Source organism: Stegodyphus dumicola, chromosome 4 (assembly GCF_044657685.1).
Source record: "Stegodyphus dumicola isolate Sdum_Otavi_A_Nest chromosome 4, ASM4465768v1".
Lineage (NCBI taxonomy): Eukaryota > Metazoa > Arthropoda > Arachnida > Araneae > Eresidae > Stegodyphus > Stegodyphus dumicola.
The window spans coordinates 15,648,379-15,673,032 of NC_140771.1; the positions used below are offsets into that span (position 1 = coordinate 15,648,379).

At 32.6% G+C, this 24,654-nt stretch overlaps 1 protein-coding gene across 2 annotated transcripts in view; it reads left to right on the forward strand.

The window, feature by feature from the left end:
* Window positions 1–24,654, forward strand: part of LOC118187991 (uncharacterized) — a 275,888-nt gene that overhangs the window by 11,973 nt on the left and 239,261 nt on the right. Inside the window, exon 1 of one of the 2 annotated variants that reach the window (XM_085814593.1) lies at window positions 17,814–18,006. The exons of the other annotated variant lie outside the window; for it this stretch is intronic. Within the exon in view, the coding sequence (XP_085670719.1) occupies window positions 17,938–18,006 (69 nt within the window). The 5' untranslated portion in view covers window positions 17,814–17,937. Of the gene's footprint in view, window positions 1–17,813; window positions 18,007–24,654 lie in introns of those variants that run through there. 2 annotated transcript variants of the gene reach the window in all.

Genomic DNA, 24,654 nt, shown 5'->3' on the forward strand with positions numbered 1-24,654 from the left:
CTCGTCTGGAGTGCGAGATAGGCAGTATCGAGTTGGTGTTTCGTCTAGCGAGTCAATCCCTGCGGAGTCGATCGAGTTGACAGCCGGGCAGCCAGTGTCGAGTGGGTCGTCGAGTTCACCGAAGGAGTCTCTTAGTGTATCGCGGTTAGCGCATCGTCGAAAGAGCGTGTTGAGCTCCGCGGACGACTGAACCGAAGAGTCGGGAGCCGTGCTCTGTGTGTCGTCGAGTGCATCGCGAGTTGTTGCGTGGAGAGTCTCGAGAGTACGTGGAATTCCGAGAACGACCGAGCAGAGTCGGGAGCTGTACTCTGGTGCTTTGCATTGAAGCTGTCTCCACCGTAACAGCCTGATAACCTGAAGGCTGTGTCGCTGATCGTGTCAGCGTGTTTATAGTCGTTCATCGACGACTGTAAAACGTGTTTTGGAGCTGTCCTGACAATACTGGCAAATAAAGTGTGTTTCAATACTTCATCAAGTGTCGTCGTTATTCACTGCAAATCCACACGAACCCCGTACGCACGTGAAGGAAGAAAATAACGTAACAACTGGTGTCAGAAAAGGAAAAACGCAACAATATGATACAATGCTACTTTAAAATTTTTTGTGATTTTGCTGCTGAATTTTATATAGCGTAAGTGCGAAGAAACAATATTTAATAATAAAGTTAAAAAGACTAAAAATGAGAGCTTAGCAGGAATGAATGCAGCAGTAGACTGGTAGACTGCGAGTTCAGCAAGGTAGTAAAAAACCTTAACGAACCCTTTTGGGCGACCGTTAAAATCTGAAACCTTTCAGGTTTTTTTCTGTTATTGTTTGCTTGTTTTGTTTTGTTCAAGTCCTTTTTCGCTATTTCAGTACTATAATTAAAGTTTACAAATTGCAATAATAATGAAGGGTATCATTAAATTTGCATTAAACTGGATTTAAAGGTTTCCGAAATTACATTTAGAAATGAATATTATTAGAACAAAGATTATTTTTAGAGGCATAAAATTTAAGTGTGACAGTTTTTCATTTGAATAATGAATTCTAAAATATTAAATTTCGTTACATTTTGAGACAAAGTAAATGAGAACTATTGATTTAAGCAGCGGTAACATCCCATGGTTTTTACGGAAGACGATCAGGTATGAAGAAAGAATATAACTCTAAGACTACCGCACACGGATGGTCTGGTGCTCGTTTTCTTAGAGAAGTGAAATTCAGTGCTAGTAATTTGGGTACTTTTCAGTTTCGCCGGCGCTAATCTCCCCAAGCAGACTTTATTGGCGACAACATACAGTATACACATAAAAAATGTTTGTTCTTAAGAATTTTTTATTCTAAAGGCATAAACGTCTTAATATCGTTTAAAATTTTGTAAAAAGACATTAATTTGAGAATTTACTATGGTTTTATGTTTCAACATCCTGATTCGCCGGTTCATATCATGTAACCCCAAGTGATCTCATCTCACGTAAACTACGCTACAAAAATATAATTCTCTCAGGAATTAGCTATATTAATTTCAAGTTAAATCTTAATTTGGAATACAAGTTTAAATGAAAGAATTATTTCAATTCGTACGTATAGCTTACTCAGAAATTATGTAAAACCACAGTGCTTTACTTCGCTAGAGCATTCTCATTAGAACTGATGAATTTGACTTTGTCTTTTCTATATTTTTGCCTTCGAGTGAGCGGTGTGATTGCATCCTAATTGACTTAATTACCGCGAATGGCCTTAATGCATAAAATTGAACTATCTGGTAAAAATGCTATGTAATTGTATGCCAGTATTGAAAGAAACAATCAATCCGATAAGAAATAGCTGTGACTTGTTTTGAAAATGAGGCGTAAAAGGTTACCAGCGAGGATATTCCGTTTGCTTGGCATCAGTTGTACCATTATTGGCGACATTATCGCCTGCGCCAGCAAAACGGAAAAGTACCGTAATTTGTTTATGCTCTCAGAATTACTGGTCACTTTCAGAAGCGGTCAACAGAGATGTTCGTAACTAACAACGTGTTTATTGTAGTTTGAATACGAAAATTAATGCTATAACTTGAAAACTATTAAATACAATAATAATTAATGTCCACTGATTAATTTATGAAAATCTGCTGAAGAGGGAAATTCAAAGCTATCCTACTATAATAAATTAATAACTTTTTAATATGACGCATATCACAATAAATAAATAGTTTAAAATGTTTTATTTCAAAAACAGTGCAAGACCAGCAAAAAAGGTTAGTACTCAGTTTATTATTAATCATTTTAAAATTTTATAATATTCCATTTTGGAATGATAAGTGTAATGATTCATGCTTGTAGAAATAAGAACATGGGGATTAGATCTACCCCTTTTTCATTATTAGTCCATAAGGGCAATTTGCCCTGAAGGACTATTATTTTCGTTTCGGCATTTTGCGTTGGTTTGCTATAAATGTCCGATTCACTTTTCATATTGTTGCCACCAAATATTATCGCTCTGTATTATGTTTAAAGAAATTAAATAATGAAGAATCTGCATAAATGTATGCATGTTTCTCGCATTGTGATATAACAACGGTACCTAGAGCTATCCAATTTTGAATAGCGTACGTTTCTACCCGAATATGTGCATCTGGAAGCTCAAATTTGGAATTTGTTTTATTATCTATTTTATATTTTGTAAAACTTTAACAAATTTTCGATTAACAAACTGAAAGATTTAAAAGCGAGCAATGGCAACCCTCTACGGGGAAAGAAACACTTTTTCATCTCCAGCGCGCAGAACTGTGTATCAGAAATTCTAAAGATAATGCTCATTTTAAAATTATTTTGCGACATTGCTACTGAACTGAATTTTATGGTTTAAGTGCGATGAACATGATATATAATAAATAAAGATAACACTCACAACGTTAAAAAACGCCCCCTTTCGACGTAATTTAAAATGTGAAACCTTTTGGATTTTAATGATTTTTTTTTTTTTTTTTTTTTTTTTTTTTTTTTTTTTTTTTGGTGTGTGTGTTTTTTGAAAAAACATCTTTCCAAAGAATATGATAAAATAGGCGATCGAGACCGCAGGGTATATAACACTTGACACCTGAATGAGCTGCATTATCATAAAACGGCTTCAGAGGTTGCTTGCGCATGCTCCGTAATGGTGTCTTACGCCGAGGACTAGCTTTTCGTACCGCTTTTCAGTAAACTTAAACTTGGAATTACTGCAACAATGCATTTTACTTCGAATTGTTTCGCGTAAAAATGCTTCATAAGAAGGCTTTCGTGAAAACCGTCCAAAATATAGAACTAAAAACATTAATTTCGCTTATGACAATCACTGGGAGATTAAAATTTCGGATAACCTGCTTCCAGTAATTAACGGTATATCTGCGGCAGCTGCGGGGGATGAATAGGTGAGAGCGAGCTAGCTATACCTGGCATAGAGCCAATGCTACTCGCGCACTCTTTCCATTCGCACGAAAACTGGAATACACTCGAATGGCACGCGTTTTCAAAAAAGTAAAATGCTGTTAATTTTAATGGCTACTGACGGCACGCCATTGATAAGGATGCATCTATGAATGACTTTCTAAGGGCAGCTAGACTATATTTATATTGCAGAAAAAGAAAACCAAAATTGCCTAAATCACCGCAGATTTAAGCCGATTCCCTGTACTTGTTGATGCTGCACGGCCTACCAGCGGTCGAGCGGTAAAGTCGCTGAACACTGGTAGTTCAGTTTGAGGTTCGAATTCCGCGAACGGGCTGGCTGCATGGGCGTTTTCGTGGTTTTCCCCATGTGTAACGTGTATACGAGTCAGTTACCTTTATAAAGTCCTCCAGGAAGGCAACTCTCCTCTTAGGCAGATAGCCCTCGAGGCTTTGCCATAATCACATAAAACCAAAACCAAACCGTTGGTGTTACACACTGAGCCACAAATAAGCGTTTTACCTGATTTCCGTTCATTTGCTGAAATAAGTATTTCAAATCACTTCTGTCACCCGTTCTCCTCGCTAAAAATTGTCTTTATAAGTAATGAGAATCGTACTGTTGTCCTTTATGAAATAAAATTATGTTTGTTTTAGTTTTATATTGATGTCCAAAATTTAATTCGAAACTAGAATTTTAGCTGTATGATCCAAAATTTTATATAAATTGTAAGGATACTTATGTAGTGTATGCTAACTTTCAGCAACGTTTAGTCGATGACTTGAGTGAAGAACTGCATTTGGAAAATCTAATGTATGAGCGACAAGTGTTCAAGAACCAAAGTTTCAGAAATGAATTTAAGAGCTATTATTAATAGTTCATTGAGATAAATATAAATAAGAGACATAAAAATATCAAAACGTTTGCCTAGAACCTAATATAATACATTTCTATAATGCTTTGTCCTCTGCTTTTGTTGTTCTTAAATCTGAACCTTGATATTTGAGTTCCGCTTATTGTAACTCGAAGCGTATATGAAGGCCCACTAGCGGCCGAGCGGTAAAGTCGCTGAACACTGCTGGTTCGGTCCTGGCGTGTTCGAATCCTGGCGAAAGGGCTGACTACATGAGCGTTTTCGTGGTTTTCCCCAAGTGTAGCTTGTATACGAGCCAGTTTCCATCCACGAAGGCATCGCTCACCTTAGGCAGATGTGCGTGTATAATGAACCAGGTTCCCTTCGAAATTCGTCCCCGAAGGCATCTCTCCCGTTAGGTAAGTAGCTCTCAAGTGTTTTGCCGTAATCAAATAAACCAAACTAATCCGAAGCGTATATGGAGCCCACCAGCGGCCGAGCGGTAAAGTCTCTGAACACTGGTAGTTCGGTCCGAGGTTCGAATCCCGCGAACGGGCTGGCTGCATGGGTGTTTTCGTGGTTTTCCCCATGTGTAACGTGTATACGAGCCAGTTTCCCTTAGAAAGTCCTCCACGAAGGCATCCCTCCCCTTAGGCAGATAGCCCTCGAGGCTTTGCCGTAATTGAATAACCTAACCTAACCTAACCGAAGCGTATATGAGTACTAGCGTTGTTGACGACAAAGCTAGGGCAACTCATGCGTCTCTTTACCGGCCAGCAAAACTCTATAGAATCCGAACGAAAGACTTCAGGAGAGACATAAATGGCAATGGGTCGCAGAAATCCTAACGTCGGCTTGGTTATACAGCCAGAAGGAAAAAAAGAATAACTATTTAAATAAATACTTCAAGTTAGAAAATTTTAATCTGAAGTCTAATACTTCGAAGAATTTACCTTTAAGATTTAAAAAGTTAAAAAAAAAGATTAAAAATTAAAAAATATAGAAATCTAAAGATTAAAAAGAAATTGCAGTCTGATGACAGTATGAAAATTTAAGTTTAAAACCTGAAACGAGTTTCTTCTCAGCAGTTATGCTAGGTCAACTGATTAAAGAATAAGTCGCCCAAAAAATAAATAAATAGAATGCAAAATCTTATATTTAAAAATTAGCTGTTCAAAAGGGCAATGCAAAAAGTAGGAAAAATTATGATATGAATTTCTCATAAATGAACCCCACATAGAAACTGTGCGCTTATTTAGGTTAGATTACTTGAATATAGCAAAGTACGCGCCGACTATCTGGTTAGGGTAAGGATGCTTTTGTGGAGGGCTTTCTATGAGAAACTAGCTCGTATTCAAGTTACACATGGGAAAAATCACGAAAATCAAGCATCCAATAAGCTCGTTCGTCTGGGATCGAAAGCAGGTCGACTTTAGCGGTCTTAACCACTCTAATGGTAGTGTACTTATTTAATAAATAAAGAAAACTTAAAAAAAAAATAATAATAATAATAATTCGAAATGTTGGTTTGCATTTACTTTACTGGAACGCTTTCGCACGAAGCTTGGAGCAAATATTTCCCTTAAGTGGCAATATTCTTCATTTTATCAGGGCACAAAATAATCCGTTCGCTGGGAATAATAAGCACCTCTTCAAGGCATTTAGAAAAGAAATGAAAAGAGTTTAAAATGGAAGTTAAAGGAAAATCTAAATTGAGAATCTAACATAAAGTCTAAATTGAGAACAAAATTCAGAAAAGCAGAAAATGTGTTTTTAGTTTGTTCAAGGCAGTGCAATTTCAGATCAGCATTCAAAACATGAGTTGGTTTTTCGATCGCTGGTAGCACGAAAATTATTTTATCGGGCTAACAATGGCTTACCTGAATGTTCGCGTTTCTGCTGTTTAAAAGTTTGCTTTGCTGTTCATGATAAACATGCCAGTGGCCCTTCTTGTACCAGAACATCTAAATTAAACGCTGTTTTCTTTCTTCTTCTTCTTCTTCTTCTTCTTTTTTTTTTTTTTTTTTTTTTTTTTTTTGAATCTATGCAGGTGATTCATCGTTAGTACTCCTCCACTACCCATTACGTCATGCTTTGTGATTTTTATTATCAGTGAAATTTTCTCTCCTTTCTGAAATTTCATACTGCTTATAAAATGATACAGTTTTTGGCTTTCGAGAAGTGAAGTTTTCATGAAATACATTCCTTTCAGGACAAACAGTAGGATTTTTTGATTAGCTCCTAGAGAATTTATTGCATTTGATACTGTGAGATTTGGTAAATTTGATTGGAATATTTTTGCCTGAACTTATCGGTCATATTAGTTGATTTTTGAACGAAAGTAATTTATTTCCCGCCAAATTTGTTGAAGCCAAGTAAGTAACTAATGCGAAAATGATTTTACCATGAATTTTCTAATGAAATTGATGAGAAATTAAATCCAGATCAATTAAAGTTATATCCGAATGAAGATTTTGGAAGTCATTTGTTTGAAGTGAGTCTCTTTGTAACCTACCCAAGAAAATTAATATTTAAAATAATCAAAGAAAATTAGAGCTAGCCAAAGATCGTTTCATTGATTTTCTATAACATAAAAATTAGCTTTAGATTATTAGCTTAGTAAATAACTTAGTATAATTAAACAAGCCATGAAATCTGTATTCTCATTGCTTCAACATGTTTAGTCTTGTTTGGGTCAATTAATTTGGCAGATTTTTAATTACAGGGAAACAGCATTCTAATGGTATTTAATTACATTTTTCTACGTTCTAATGCAAAATGATTTGCATTTAAAAAAAAAAAAAAAAGATTTGTGTGCAGGCTGGCAATTGTCATATTTATGCAAAGAAAAATATTAAAAGATAGGCAGTAGATATGAAGATTAACGTATTTTTTAAATCTTTATTAAATTTTCATCATTCGAATAATTCCAAGCTGAAAATAATTTTACTTTTTTCAAGCAACCAGGACTTCATTACTTCAGCAATGTGCTTCGAGTAATTCTTTTATTAGAAATAATTATACATCCTCTCTCTAATTTCTGAGCATTCTTCTTAAATTTTGCTTTAAAATATTTAAATAATCCATTTTGTTTATTGTAGGCTTCATAAATTCTAATTTCTCCAAGGTACTGCTTCCCATACTCCTCAAAACTATTTCTCCACCCTGTTCTATATAATTGGGATTAGAATTTCTTTCTTGAGCTCTGTTGTACCAAATACCAAATGTACAGAATATGCTTTTATAAGAAAATATTACTTATGCCCAGAACTCATACTGCTTATTAATGCATTCCTTTGTAAAGGTTATACGCTGAAATAACTTCATAATATGAATTGTTTTGTTTCTTTGTTTTAGTTGATTAAAGCAAAGCACAGTGGGGCTATCTGCCTAACGGGAGGGATGCCTTCTTAGAGGACTTTCTAAGGGAAACTGGCTCGTATACACGTTACACATCGGGAAAACCATGAAAACGCTTATGAAGCCAGCCCGTTCGCCTAGAATCGAGCCCACATCCGAACAAACAGTGTTCAGCGATTCAACCGTTCAGCTGCTGGTTCTGAACATAAAATGTTTTTAAGATGTAACTGGACTTTTATGTTAGTATTTGGATGGAATCGGAATAAATACTTTTATTCCATTACTTAACATCTTTTGTTAATTGAGATTCAAGGCGAGTATTTACTTTAAATTACATTTACTGTTAATTCGGTTTGTGTCCAAACTGTGGGTAAAACCTGTTGTTAATTTAATGTTTTTTAACGCTCCTTTGGTCAAAGAATGCGCGTTTCCAGGTCTATGACCAAGTTCTTTAAGAATTTTGAGTTTTCTACAGGTCTGCAAAGATTTTTCTTTCCCCAAAATTAATTTCATTTTCTTTAGACTTCATCGCAATCTAATTGTTCTTTAACGTCGAAATTAAATCTAAAGGAATATATTAAGTACACTTAAAGTAGCTTCAACAATTTTTAACACTATTCATTGTTGATTTTACTAACAAAAGCCAAAAATTCCTCTTTCTATTTACACGTTTGCTAACTTTTTCTAACGAATTTCCCTTCATTTTGAAATTGTGAATTTCTTCCTTCCCTTTTTTTCTGGCAATGAAATGTTAATTCGTGTAACTTCAGTAATAAAAATATAAAGAAAACAAATTGCGCTGATTTTCATAAAGGCGTTTTTAACAGTTTTCTTTGCTGAAATATGATTTTTTGATTATCTATACTTTTGTAGCGAATGTATTATAAAACTCTATGGCTAGAATTTCAAATCTTCTCGCATGTGAAGCATCAAAACAACAGAATTTCTTCTCTCATTCTGTCTGTCTCATTGAGTTTTACTAGGAACATTGATATATGTTTAAAAATTTACGAAACTGCAACATATTTTAAAAGATTTTGTTATTAAACCAATAGAAAAAGGAACTCATTTTTATTGTTCATTTTCCAACTATAATTCTCTCGAAAGAAAACAGTAAGTTACAAAATGGTTTTACTTATATTTTTGATTTCTAGATTAATAGTTGTTGATTCTAAATACATGTTTGACGAATAAAGAACTCAGACGTATTGTGCAGTTTTTTTCCGGTATAACACTCCTGAAACGAGCAAGGTATAGAATGAAAAATCAGGATCTTAAATTTTACCGAAGCATCACTTAAGAATCAGTTCAACTCATAAGTGCACAACAGAAATTGTTTTATTACATGCCAATTCGATTCTCTGTAAAGTTTTGAAACAAAACTGGGAAATCAGATGCAAGATCCTTCTGCATATTTTCAAGCATTTTTGCTTTTTCCAATAAAATCGAAAAACGAGCATCTTTGATAGAGATCTACGTATCTTTGATCTATCTTTGATCTTTGATACTATCTGCATAACCCAAAAGGATTATGGGGCAAATGAACTTTAGCTTTCAAATAATCACATCTAAGGTTTAATTTTTAATCTACATAATATAAGTAGTGACTTTTAACTGCACAAATCTAAGCCATAATTAGTGGCTTTAAAATCTATCTTCCGTTGTTCATTAGAAATATTTTTTTCCGCTTAAGAGGTAAACATTTTCTTCACAAGTAATACTTCAAAAAAAATCACTGTGAAATTATCAGTGTTATATTTAAATATCTCCATCTCTGAGATTAGGATGCAAGAAACGTATTTTTGGCATCGGAAGTGTGATGACTGATTACTTAATTTCCTGTTCTCAGAAGAAACTAGCTTCCTGAATTCCGGAGAATTCTTGGCATCTTGTCACAAATAATATGTTCTGCATTAGTGAATAACAAATCAAGAAGATTTGGTTAAGATATGGTCATTACACATGCATACTGAATGTGAAAGTTTATAATCCGTATTGGTCGAATATATGACTACATTTTTTTTCTGCTTCTTTAAAATGCATTGCTGAAAATTATATTCACCTTAGTCTATGGGTTTCTCAGCTTGAAGTCGGTTACATATAACGTGAAATTCATGTGACTTTATTAAACTAATGCATTAGCCCCAATATAAAATGATGTTTTGAAGTTTCTTACTTTAAAATAACGTTCTTAATATTACTCTCGTTTTCCATATTTACTCGTTTTATATTCGCAATCGGAAATTAATAGGTACACTGCGGCAAAAAAAGGGGGGGAGGGACAGTTCTATATCTCCCGTTCTATTGGACCGATTGACGAAATTCAACTTGCGTTTTTCAAGTGACAACAGTGTACCAAACAAAACATTTTTATCTTCAACGCGCGAGACTGTCTATCGAAAATTCTAAAGATATGCTGATTCAAAATATTTTAAAAAATACTTGAAATTAAAATATTTATGTTTTAAAATACTTCTCCTTCTTAGCATGCCTTCGTGGTGTAATGGTCAGCACGCTTGACGCGTATTCGAGAGGTCCGTGGTTCGAGTCCCGGCGAGGGCATTGCTCATTTTTCGTCTCTCCTGCTTCGAAATAGCCCAATGTTTCTACAGTGGCGCCCGAACTAAAAGGTGGTGAATGATGATTTTTTCCAACCAGGATTTGGCCATTGGGTTTCCTAAAACCCCAGTCGCCTTTTAAAAGAGGGAGTATATAAAATATTTCTCCCGCCTTCTTAGCATGCCTTCGTGGTGTAATGGTCAGCACACTCGGCGCGTATTCGACAGGCCCGGCGGCATTGCTCATTTTTCAAGGTCTCCTGATTCCAAATAACCTAATGTCTCTGCAAGAACAAAAATGTTTTGTCTGACAGGCGTCCGTGTCGTTTGTAATGCTTTATTGTGTTTAACAGTGTACAAATCATGCGTAAATAAATATGTATTGTTGACGTGCCGTGACCTGTGTATTACTAAAGAAAAAACACCAACGTCATCAACTTCTACGTCGCCACTCTAAATTTTTATTACAGGTGTGCTTGAAGCTGCATTCTTTAGTATATTTTTTAAAAAAATCGCTCGTCGTTCATCGGCTTACCATCTCGGTCAATTTATTGGAAAACGCATAGTAAGAATGGCATTCATGTGCTCGATTTTAGCTGCAACGTGTCAAATATGCTATTGCTACTCTTCCGGACTTGCAATTTGAAAACTAAACATTAATGAAAATAATTCTTAGTTATTTAAGATCAGTTTTATTTACTCTTACGCATTTGTGTTCTTAATTGTTACTTCTGAGAAGGAAAAAAAAAAGTTATACCAAGTTGAAACAAAATGCTGCATATACTTTCATTAACCGTGAAACTGAATCAAACAGCATATTGCAAAATTCGGGATTTGCGAAGTGTTTACGCCATTCGCAATGTGAGTATTTAATTGATTTACATCAGCACAAATGCCCTTCATTATGATTTGATTTATATTCGGGCAGGTAGTTCATCAAAATGAATTTGAGAAATTACTGTTTTCTGCTTTAAAATAGTAAATAAATATCGTAGAACTGCTATATTTACGAATGGATATAAACTACTATTACCTTCTTTTTCTTTAAATATTATTAAAATATCTTATTTAATTTTGTACTAAGTACTTACTTCTGTTGTGAATTAAAAACTTTATACTCGTAAATTTCATTTGATAGCCATAAGATCATTACATAAATAAAAAGCTGTCAAAAGTACAGTAATTTAAGTATTTACATTTGTAAATTTTGTTCCTATGTTTTCTTTTTCATTAACTAATGCAAAAGTTTATCAAAGGAATGTAATGGCAAATTAATTACTTTAGTAATAAAACAGTTTCCGATTAATGACAATGATTACATGCATTTAATTTAACTCTTGCCTTTAATATATTCCTTTTACAATTGAAATTTTGTTATTCATGATTTAATTTCAGTCCCCGTTAAAACATTTTTAACAATTAACTTTCAAATTACTTCAAAACATCTTTCAAAATATAACTTACGAGTATAGATTCACTCTTTTAAGATAATCCTACTATAATTATACTTAGGAGATAATATAATCAATTAATCAATATTATTTAGCAAATAAATTATTATTAACTTACTTTGCAGAAATTGCGCAAGTATTCGATACTTGTTTTCGCACTAAATGAATTTAAGATCATACAACATTATATATATATATATATACACCTACTCAGTTTTTTTTATTTGTTATATGTTGATAAATTGTGCATTTTTATTGTTTTAAAAGTGATTGAATTATGTTGTCTTTATGTTCGGTTAAGGTTTTTAAGCCTTTAGTTAATATGCATGCAATAGTTGTAGAAATATCAGCAATTTTAAAAGTTGGAAATTTGTTTAAGTGCGACTAAGCCTTAAGCAGCCATTTGTTTACATTTTAAAATAATTAGCAGAATAGTGTATTCAGTTTCTGCACCTTCAGTGTCTTTTTGCCGAGCGGGAACAAAAGTAAAGTTTCAGTTTTGTGAACCGAAAAATCTGTCTCCTTGTCCGCTGCCCGAATTGCTTGTTTCCACGTAGAAACTCTAATTTTAATTGTAAAAATTGCTTTTTAAACTATTTAAACTGCATTTGGTGTTTTATGTTTTTCTATATTTTTCAAGTTTTTACGTATTTTTGCTTTGCCGCGAAGTGAGAACTGAATCAATTGAATGATAAATAATATCTCTAACGAAATTCGAGGAAATAAGCTTAAATGAAATGAAGCAAAAAATGTCTGTAATGTAATAAGGCGTACAAGGAAGTCGTGGTGTCCACATGAGATTTTTTAATATTTGCATTGCATTTTAGGTAATCATGGATCAGAAACTTGGCAAAAGAAAAACAATAGCAAGTTAAAATTTTATGCTGTAAAAATTTACTTTCCAGAATTCGTATTGCATAAATTAACTAACCTTATAGATAATATAGGTTTATTAGAACAGGAAATACAAAAAATCAACTGTGCACCCACCAGAAATCGAACCATGGATCTAACAGTAACCGGATGTGTTAATATAAGCCAACGGAGTGAATACCATAATTTCTTACAATTTTAATAACTTCCAAAGGAAAGATTATGAAATTTATTATGATAACTCTTGTAATTTAAAAATATTGTGGAAATTTCTGTCATTAATTTTGAGAATTTAAGTCATTAATTTGAGAATTAAAATAATTTTGAGCAATAGTGTTGAAAATATGAAAATTAGGAATCATTTTGAATGTTGGCTGTAATTATTATGAATAATGTTATTGGACTAAAAAGAGTATAAAATATAATAATAACAATTTTAAAATATTAATTATGTAAGTAAATAAATAAAAATAGAAATATTGATATACTGAGAATAAGTATGATATAAGGCCTACTGAAAAAGCTACTGACAAGACTTTTCTTTCTTCTGAATTTTAACTGTTCATCTTAAATTCACATTAAAAAATATTCTCTTTAGTAGGTTTCTTTTTACAACGCTGTGTTGTTTCATTTTTAAGGAAAATTTAACTTTCAAGGCAAGCGAGTTAACGTTTAATAGTTTTATCTTAAAAGGAAATTATTTTCTAAAATGAAAACGAATTCTAAAATGGAAAGACTAAGTCTTTTATTCTTTATTCCTACATTTAACACGCAAAAGAACCATTTAAATCGATACGGGAGTGGTTAAAATGGATATGTTTGGTTGAAATATAATACCCGAAATTTTTCGCGATTATAGTACTTCCTTACTTCATACAAGGAAGTAAAAAATCTGATATGTACACCACATGACTTCCTTGTACGGAATATTAAATTATACGCATTTTTTCTTGCATTTCATTTAAACTTATTAGATTGAATTAAACCTACTTCGCCGACAGCGCATAAACCACAACAGAATAAATGCATTCTTTAAAGTTCACTTTGTTTACCATAGCGACACTCTGGCGCTAGGTTTACTTAACAGTATTATATTTCATTAATATTATAACTCAGAATGCACAAAATGTATATCATTTAAAGAATTATCTAATCGTTGCCACATGTTCTATTCAAATACTATAATAAAGCTAGAACTATGTATAAAAGAAATTAAGCAAACAAAACAAAAAAGAAACAGTTTTTCACAGACGATTGAGTATTTCTCACTTAATTAATTCAGTTCTCACATCGCGAGAAGGCAAAAATACATAAAAACTCAAAATATCTATATTAAAAATTACGAAGTAAATCTCAAACGCTTATTTCCTCGACAAAATTCCAGAAAGAATTAAGCATGATTTAATTGGCAATAATAAATGAATGCGTTATCTTTGTTGTTGCGAAGCTAAGTTTCTCTAGATTGGCAACAAATCCACTAGTCTCCTGTTTCAAATGGCCGCCATTAAAAACAGGCTTAGCGACAATTAAACAACTTTAAAATTGCTGATAATTCTAAAAATATTGCACACAGATTTACCAAAGGCATAAAATCCTTAACCGGAAGATAAAAACAACATAATTCAATCATTTTTAAAGCAAAAAATGTACAATTTACAAACATATAAGAGTAAAGAAACTGAGATCACTGAGCCGGGTAATAGAGTGGATATATATATAAATATATTTATATACGTTTGGTGCGGCCGATTGCAACCAAAATACGAGGTGCACATCTACATGTTATAGCAGTCCTATATACAAAATTTCAACGTTCTGAGGCTACTCGTTTTTGAGTTATGCGAGATACGTACGTACGCACGTACGTACATACGTTTGTACAGACGCCACGAAAAATTCTCTTCAGAATTAATTTTAAAGCAGTTTTATAATTTTTTTGAAGGAAAAGAGTATTTTATTCTGTCCTTACGTACAGATATCACGCAAAAACATCGTTAAATTGCATTCGATAGCGGTCAAAATGGATATTTTCGTTGAAATATGCTGCCTGAAACTTTTCGCGATTACAATACTTCCTTTTTACTTCGTACAAGGAAGGGGGGAAAGAACTCTTTAGCATTGCCAGATCTCAACAGAGAAAAAGCAAAATAAAAAAAAGAAAGGACGCCCGCCATCTAGCGGCAAGAATGGGCCAACATTCAACTGATAATTTTTACGAATATTTGAAGCATTATTGCAATTAATTAACATATATATTACGCCATATGTTACTTAAATAGCAGAATAATCTGATTAAGCTTATTCTTTATTTAATTCATTAGAGATAAATAATGTGTGTTTTACAATAAAAACAAATGATCTCGATGCATTGTATGTACAAATAATGAATTATAAAAGCTTTTTTTTTTTTTTTTTTTTTTTTTTTTTCCGGAAGCTGGTTTTTCATAGACAACTCATCAAGCAGTTTAATAGCAGAGTTGCTCTAAAGCATTACAAAGCAAAAAAGAGTACATATGCCTTAATAGTATTTATATGCCTTTATTTGTACCTTTGAAGCCCTCAAAATAATTATCATGGGCTATCCGAATCAATATGTTCTTTCGCCGAAACAATAACGCCGAATGCTTTTATGAATGCGAATAGCAGAGATTGCTATATACCCTTGCACTTAAAACTGTATGTCTCTCGACCAAGTTCAGTATCAATGGAAGAGAACTCACTCACTCTCAAAAGCTTTAATTTATTTCTTAATGAATGAATTAAAATACTTGGCTGCAGTATAATTGCAACCCATAAGTTTCTGATTTAATTCCAAATTAATTAATTATACGTAACCACCATTTATAGTGAAGGGGGAAAACATGATATCATGTACCAAAATCCAAAGTATTCGAAAGAAAAATAGGCTTTTAATTAATAAATTATTTTTTCACTTGTAGAGTCATTAGTTTTTTTTCGGGGGAGGGGGAGCAGAAAATGTGAAAAATGAGTGATGCCTTCGCCGGAACTCGAACCTGAACCCTCGAATACGCACCGAGTGTGCTACCATTACACCACGAAGGTACGCTGGAAGGAAGGAGAAAATACCTTATTAAACTAATACTATTAATTATACTAATTAAACAACTATAATTCTAAATTCATATTTTGCTGCTCTTTGGGTCCCCCCCCGAGGCAGTCTTCCTTAGTTTCTTTGAAAAATGCATATACATTTAATCTGCTAATTTGATATGAGAAATATGCAGAATATTTTCTGTCTTAGTATTATTTAACATGAATGGTGCCTGCTTATTTGGAATTATTTTTGCATAAGACTTTTATAATATTTTCAACCAATCTTTTTATTTATTTGTTTTTATTATTAGCCCAAAGGGCTGCTTTAGCCCAGAAGGGCTATTAATTTCGTTTTGGCATTTTGCGTCAAATCTCTATAAATGGTGTATCACTTTTCAAATTGTTGCCACTAAATATTAGAGCCCTGTGTTATATTTAAAAGAATTAAATAATGAAGAATCGGCATAAATGTATGTATGTTTCTCGCATTGTGCTGTAAAGCGGTACCTAGAGCTATCAAATTTTGAATGACGTAATCCTTCACCCGAATATGGGCATCTGGAAGCCCAAATTTGGAATTTGAAATTTGTTTTATTATCGATTTCATATTTTATTTTGTAAAACTTTAACGAATTTTTGATTAACAAACTCAATGATTTCAAAGCGAGCAATGGCAACACTGTAAGAAAATTTTTTTTTTAATCTCCAGCGCGCGCTAATTTCCAATCAATGGCAATGATTACTTGCATTTAATTAATTACTTGCTTTTAATTTATTTCTTTTTACAATTGAAATTTTGTTATTTATGATTTAATTCAAGTCCCCGTTAAACATTTTTAACAACTTACATTCAAGTTACTTTAAAACATTTTTCGAAATTGAACTTACTAAGTATAGATTTACTCTTTTAAGATAATTCTACTAAAATTAATCTTAGGAGATAATATAATCAATATTCTTTAGTGTATATATATATATATATATATTACTTGCAAGTTACTTCAAAACATCTTTCAAAATATAACTTACTAGTATGGATTCACTCTTTTAAGATAATTCTACTTTAATTAAACTTAGGAGATAATATAATCAATTAATCAATATTATTTAGTAAATAAATTATATATACATATTATTTTGTTTCGTAGCGCGGAGAGGAAAAGATGAACCTCGTCATAGTGCAGGCAAATTGTCTGGATTATACAACATTATTTGCATTAAATAATGTCATAAACTGAAAAATTAAGTTTTCACCAATGGGACTTATTGTGAGAGTGTATGTAATACGGTAATGTAATATGTAATGTATGTAATACGGCTGATTTTGTAACAAAGTTTCGCGAATTTGATATTAAGATAATAAGCTATCTTAATATAATAAAATGTTTCTCTGTCTTAAAAAGAATTACTGATCAGTTTTTTTTTTTTTCCACTTTTACTATTTTCTTTTGACTTCAAATGTTGTTTTTCGAAGTGCGTATATTACTTTCATGTTTAATATTGTGTTCTTCCTTTTCAACTGTTGTTATTCAGTTATCGGTATGTTTTCATGAACAGTTTTTTAACATAAGAAATGTCTACAGTGTTATCTTTCAATTCTTTGTGCTATATGCTACATTGCTTTAACCATTCCAAGTGGTTTGGCAGATAGGGAGTTATGTGAGTTGTTGCTAGTCCTTGCGGTGTAAGATCTTTATGTTTCGAACTGTAACAGCAAATTCCTTATCAGTGTAACAAACTGGGCGAAACAAAATACAAACATTGTTTTTCATTTTATTTTGGGCAATATTTGCGATGTATTAACTGATAATTTTTTTAACATAACTTAAGCTTAAGAACAAACATTTAATTATGAACAAAAAAAATTTTTTTCTTTAATAATTTTATACTGAGGCATAATAATTAATTGTCATTAATAATAATTTATGAATTCATTTAATTCATAGGAATAACAGATTATATACAACTCAGGAATGATCTCAAGGCGAAGCGGCTTCCCCAGTTCGCAGTCCTTGAGATGATTTGCGAGACCGATCGCCTAAATAACAAACCGCATAAAAATAAAGAGTCGTCTCTTTGAGTCAGACGTGCCTCACAGAACAGTGAAAAAAATAAATTTTCTGACGTGAAAACTTGAAGGGGAAATCGGGGGGCGAAATGGAGGGCTGATGTCGAACGCCGCTGTTTTGGCTTCTATTTTTACGCTAGCATATCGTTAAAGGAGGCCGGACAGAAGAAGCTGGCGTCTGGCTGGTCGCCGGTTTGCGCATTTATTGTATTACCTCGCTGCGGCAACCAAACAACTCAAATGCATGCGGGTGTGAGCGTTCGCGCTGTGGACACTTATTACGTATCAAGGTAAAGGATATGCTGTGAATCTTGAGGAGATATGTCGGTAGCACTATGCTGTCGTCTGCCGTGGAACTTGAGACGGGGGTGGGTGCAACAACCTTTCAGGGTAAGTCATGCTGTCTGTTCGATTTTGTTTTGCCCCTGCAGCACGTGTTCCGCAGTCTGATCGCATCAATTGATATTCGATCCGCATCGTTCTTTATTCTGTCGACCTGTTTTATTATGCTAATTGTGGTCTCAATCATCTCTCGAGATCACTAAATTAAACCTTGTCCCTACTTTTTTTCCTTGTTATCTTTATTGTTTATAAAATCTGACATCTTTTTAAATCATTTAAATCGGACGTTGCCTGTTTCTGGAAGATTTCATTTTCTCTCTGAGGTTTGTGTTTTAGTACCATATTTGTAATATATTATCGAAGGAATTACGTACTACTTCTGACCAATCAGAGAATTTCTCTTCCGAAGTTGTAATAATTACAGCTATATTAGTTCATTTTCATTTACTTCACCTAGATTCAAATTTTAGTATTTTTGAATTATATATCATAAAATATTGTTGAAAAACTGGTAAAGCTGTTGTTTATTGGTTCTTATCTATTTTTCTTCTGCGGTTTCATTTTAAATATTTAAGAATAAGAATTTAATGAAAGAATAATATAATTTACGCGTCGACAACACTGATTCTGATCGTAGAAGCTTCAATATTAAATTGGAGGAATGAGTTAAGGAAGCTTTTTTAAAAGGTTTTTAAAGTCCACTTTCAGTAAGTTGAAAAATTATCCCTGTGCATAAGTTAAGGTCTTTCAAATGTCTTGCTAAATTTTTTAAATAACTGGTAATTTTAAACTTTCACCTTAACTAACATAATAGAAATTTTCATTACAGTAAATTTCATATCTGACATTAACTGAGTTTTTGATTGAATTTTCATGCAACTTCTAATCATATCGGAATCATTGATTCTTCCATAATAATTGCATTCTTCAGAAATGCAAATTTATTTCTATTTCACGTTATGATATTTCTAGATATAGCGAAATTTGCATTTCATTCTTAGATTGATGCTGTTTTTCTATTAATTTTTTATGCAGTGAATCAGATATAGATTGACGTTTTTCAAGTGACAAAAGTATTGCCTACCAAAACTCAACATTTTATTGACTTGGTATATGCAGTGTTATCTGATAAAGTTCCCTCACCTTCGCGGAGCAAACTGAAAGTGAGAAGTCTCTTTAAGATTCTTTTGAAACAATTTTAGTTTTTCTATAAAACTAAATTCACATTTTTTTGTTCACTCAAAAAGTACCCATATTTTATCATGCTTCTTTTTCTGTTCTGTTGTATCGTTTCACAGCAATCTTGTAATTTCTTCCAATAACTTTTCAGCACTTCATTTAATATAGAGTATGGCACTTAACAAATTTTTGCAAATCGATAAGATTGCAAAAAATTTTGCAAGTCAAATGGCAGTAAATCTAATTTAAAGTGAGATATTTTAAGTCCCATTAATCTTTTGCCGTTTTTCCAGATTTTGTTTAGCTGCATGTCACGTATATCCGATCATTTTCAATTATATAAGAACTATTAGTGCTTATTGTATAAATTTTGCAAATCTGAGGCAAGGAGGAAGATCACCTCTTTATTTATAAATTTCAATGGATATTTTCTCTTAAGATGAAGGGAGCTTAATAATTTAAGGTACTTCAATAATAGGCTCTTTGACTGTGTCTATATCGCTGACATGATAGTTTATAGTTAAAAGTTATTAACAGTACTAATTTTTTTATTTGTCTTCTTTTTTAACATGAGAACATTTGTATTTTTTTATTCTTAACTCCATATTCTTTTAACTTGCTAATTATTCATGTATATAGGTAAGGATTAAAATTCATGGAAAATGAAAGACATAAATGTTTTAAAGTATATTTACCTTTCTAACCTTGAGGGACTGAAAAACCTGGCTTTGGTATGCCGTCAGTGTATTGCACAACTATTGTTCAGACTGGTGTAGAATGTGAACACAAATGATGCTAAAAATATGTGGTTTCTGTTTGAAATCCTTTAACTTCAACCAGCAGATTTTTATATATTTGTTTTGCATTTTATATGCTAAAGTTAATTAGAACAAAATTCGAAACTGTTAAAAGTGGCAAAGTATTGACATTCCATTGCCTTCCCTATGCCTCATCTTTGCTTTTTCACCTTCATTGACCTTCTTTTCACGCTTCTGCTGCTTTCTCTTGAGTTGATTGGATATGGAACATTTTGGTCTGAAATCGTACAATTTGTATCTTATCTTACCGAAAATACAGAACAAAGATAAATCATGTTTTTTTCTCTGAGAGTCATGCGAAATGATTTTGTAGAGTTTCTCACTTTGTAATTTTAAGTTACTGTTGGATGTGAAGAATCTTAAGAACTGATAAGCGAATAATAGCTTGAGTTCGTGTGACAGGAAACAACAAGATAGAAGGGTAAACTAACCCTTTATTATTCCAACTAAAGTTTAACAAAACTCCGTCTTGGAGTGTACAATAAGGCCGACACTTGGGCTTGAACTTAAGAAACTAAGAATTAAACTAAACTAATCTTAACTAAAGATATGTACCCGAAGCTATCAAGGTTCTAACAGAGTTGGCCCCTTAACGTTAATAGACTGCGAAGCTATCAAGAGCCTAAAGTACGGCCGAGCATAATAAGAGCTTACGAGAGATCACCCTAAAAAGGCGGACGCGTGCAGCCAAAATACCTGGTATCTCTCTCACTAAGACCGAAGAATTTCGCGGTTAAATACCGCTCTCTCTCATTATGTATTCAGCTGTGATTTTAAAACTGCGTTCTGGCCCGAAGTGATAAGTTGAAGTTAAGAATCGATAGTAAAGGAACTTTAACTCAAAATTTAACTGTTAATAAAATTAACATAATCCTTACAATTTTATATTAGATCCAATGACAAATTAAACATTACATAGTTTTATTAGTAAAAACCTTTCTCCCTTATGATCTCCATCAGCGGCCGAGCGGTAAAATTGCTGAACACTGGTAGTTCTGACCTGGATTGGACACCAGGCGAACTCGCTCGCTCCTTAGCCGTTTTCGTGGTTTTTCATATGTTTAACGTGTACACAAGCCAATTTCCCTCAAAACATTCTCCACAAAGCATTCCTCCCCTTCAACGGTAGCCTTAGTGTGCTTTGCCAAATTAACTAACCCAGCCCTTTATGATAGATACTAAGAGAGCATATTTTCCCCTCTCTTTCTTTTTTAAGGGGACATATGACATAAAAATATTAAATTTTAGTCTAAAAAATAAAGTAGCCTGAGATGATTCCAAAAGTATATAATTGATGCATGTTTCGAAATTTAAAAGACCGAAATCTTTTATTATAAAATGTAAACAAGCATTAGCAAGCCACCAGTTTAGAAGAGACAGCTGTTTGGTGTGGCAACAATAAAGCCATATTAGCTGGTAAAAAGTATGTTCATAAACATCCTTTGCCGAAACCTGTTTTATTAGCTGTTAAAAGTGTGCTTAGAAGTCTCTCTAACAAAAAACTAGAACTCAAAATGCGAATGAAAGTTTTAATCATTGTATGCGGACATTTTGTGAGTGTCATCACATTAAAATTAGTTTTATTGGATGCGATAAATATGTTTCAATGATGGTGTAGAAAGCCGCAATAAAGTAATAGATTTATTAGGAATACAACCAGGATTTTATAAAGTCTTTGCGAAAATAGATTCGTGAATAGAATTCGTGAGGCCCATCGCGCTTGCCAAAAGCTTTCTAAAATGGCCAGAAAGAAACATAAATTAATAAAGCAAAAACAACTAGAGGCAGAAATGTCATTTGAAAATGATTATGGTGCAGAAAAATATTAAAATGATTTTTTTATAAATTATTAGTGTTTAAATAGTTTTTCTCAAAATGTTTTTTATATATATATATATATATATATATATACTTTCGGTACACTTTTCTTGAAAACTGTTCAACTGTTCAGACATTCAATTTTCCATAACTGTTTACCTTAACTATTTATTTGAAAATATGCAGGATATAAAATTTCTAATCATTAGTCTTCGACATATTAAAAATTTAATACCATTTTTATTTCCTTGTACGAAGTAAAAAGGAAGTATTGTAAACGCGAAAAGTTTCAGGCAGCATATTTCAAAGAAAATATCCATTTTGACCGCTATCGAATGCAATTTAACGATGTTTTTGTGTGATATCTGAACGTAAGGACAGAATAAAAGACTCGTTTCCTCCAAAAAAATTATAAAACTGCTTTAAAATTAATTCTGAAGAAAATTTTTCCTCAGAACGTTGAAATTTTGTATATAGGACTGCTATAACATGTAGATGTGCACCTCGTATTTTGGTTGCAATCGGCCGCACCAAACGTATATAAATATATTTATATATATATCCACTCTTTTACCCGGCTCAGTGATCTCAATTTCTTTACTCTTATATGTTTGTAAATTGTACATTTTTTGCTTTAAAAATGATTGCATTATGTTGTTTTATCTTCCGGTTAAGGATTTTATGCCTTTAGTAAATCTGTGTGCAATATTTTTAGAATTATCAGTAATTTTAAAGTTTTTTAAGTGCCGCTAAGCCTTTTTTCTGATGGCGGCCATTGATTGTTTACATTTGAAACAGCAGACTAGTGGATTTGTTGCCAATCTAGAGAAACTTAGTTTCGCAACAACAAAGATAACGCCTTCATTTATTATTGCCAATTTAATCATGCTTAATCCTTTCTGGAATTTTTTCGAGGAAATAAGTGTTTCAGATTTACTTCGTAATTTTTAATATAGATATTTAGAGATTTTATGTATTTTTGCCTTCTCGCGAAGTGAGAACTGAATAAATTGAATGAGAAATACTCAATCGTCTGTGAAAAACTGTTTCTTTTTTGTTTTGTTTCCTTAATTTCTTTTATACATCGTTCTAGCTTTATTATAATATTTGAATAGAACATGTGGTAACGATTAGATAATTCTATTCTTTAAATGATATAAGTTTTATGCATTATGAGTTATAATATGAACGAAATATAATACTGTTAAGTGAATCTAGCACCAGAGTGTCGCTATGGTAAACAAATACTAGAGTGAATTTTAAAGAATGCATTTATTCGGCGAAGTAGATTTATTTCAATCCAATAAATTTAAATGAAATGCAAGAAAAATGCGTGTAATTTAATATTCCGTACAAGGAAGTCATGTGGTGTACATATCAGATTTTTTGTATGATTTTCAAAACATTTTACTAATTTATTTTTAATATTTTTTTTTTCTTGTCGAGTAAAATGTAAACTACTGCTTGTTATTCTTAAATGACATGTTTTTAACCATCTTGCAACATCTGAAAGAGTTTGATGCAGTATTTTTTTTTAAGAAAAGTGTACCAAAGTAGCACACTGTCACAAAAGATTCGTCAAAGGCAAAAGAAATTAAACAACAGGTTTTTAAAAAATATTATGCTTTTAATTTATATTTTATGTGTTTTATATAATCTGCGCTCTGTCTATTTTAAATGAAAAAACGAATCTAGAGTATATGTTTATTCTGAGAAAAGTTATACCCTAATAACTTTTGTCTCGAAATAGTTTCATTTCGCCAGTCGATATGTCACTTTGTAGAGACATTAGGTATATTTTTGGAAGCCGGAGAGATGAAAAATTAGCAACCGCCTTCGCTGGGAATCGAACCACGGGCCTCTGGAATACCGGCCCAGCGTGCAGTACCACTGCACCACGAAAGCACGCTAGGAAAGCGGGAGAAATACCTTATAACATGTCTCCTTATAGTGTGAATGAAATTTAAAATTCGATCCGTTTCAGACTTAAGTGACAACGACCGTGCCAAAATTCGTGAATTTCTTTCAAAAACTGAAGTATAAACATCAAGATTTTCTTTTTCTTTCCTGAGAGAAAGGATGTTCCGTGGGCCATTCGAGCTAGGCGGATAACCAGGATTTCACTGTGATATAAATGAAATTTTTAGTATTTCATATATGTATTTATGACTTTTCATTTATTTATAAATTCTTAAACATCAAATATAAATAACCTGAAAAAGCTTCCTTTTAAAAATGGGATTAATAAATGTGACAGAGAGATTTACCCTTTGAAATATGGAACATACTTATTTCACGCGACAGTTATAATTGCCATGAGATAACGTAGTAATTAATTTTAAGACTATTGGCGTAAATCTGTATGGTAATAACTTCGCAGAAGTGTAGGCGGTCCTCATATTTCTCCATATATTCATCACCAATTTCACGGTGTATGCGCGTTTATGCACTGCAGTGAAGGCGAACTTCAAGGTCTTTTTAAAATCGATAGCGGTACTCTCATTCGCCAGCTACATAACCAAAAAGGCTACCCGTATAAATTGGAAGAGGGGGAGGGAGGGAAGTATATGTCTGCAGATTGTATTTTACTTTAGCAGTAATAGAGATATGATTTCTTCCCTTTTTTCAAGAGCTTGATTGTAAAGCTTTTCCTTACGTTATAAGAGCTTTAATCGTGTATTGAAATTAATACAAAGATTAAAAATGTTATAAATGTACTATGCAGGTATAACAAAATTTAATTTTCTCTGTTATTTGCATGCATTAGCCATAAAAATAATTATAATTAGTCCAAAGGGATTTGAATCCCGAAGGACTATTAGTTTCGTTTTGGCATTTTGCGTCGGACTCATAAATGTCGGTTCACTTTTCAAACTGTTGC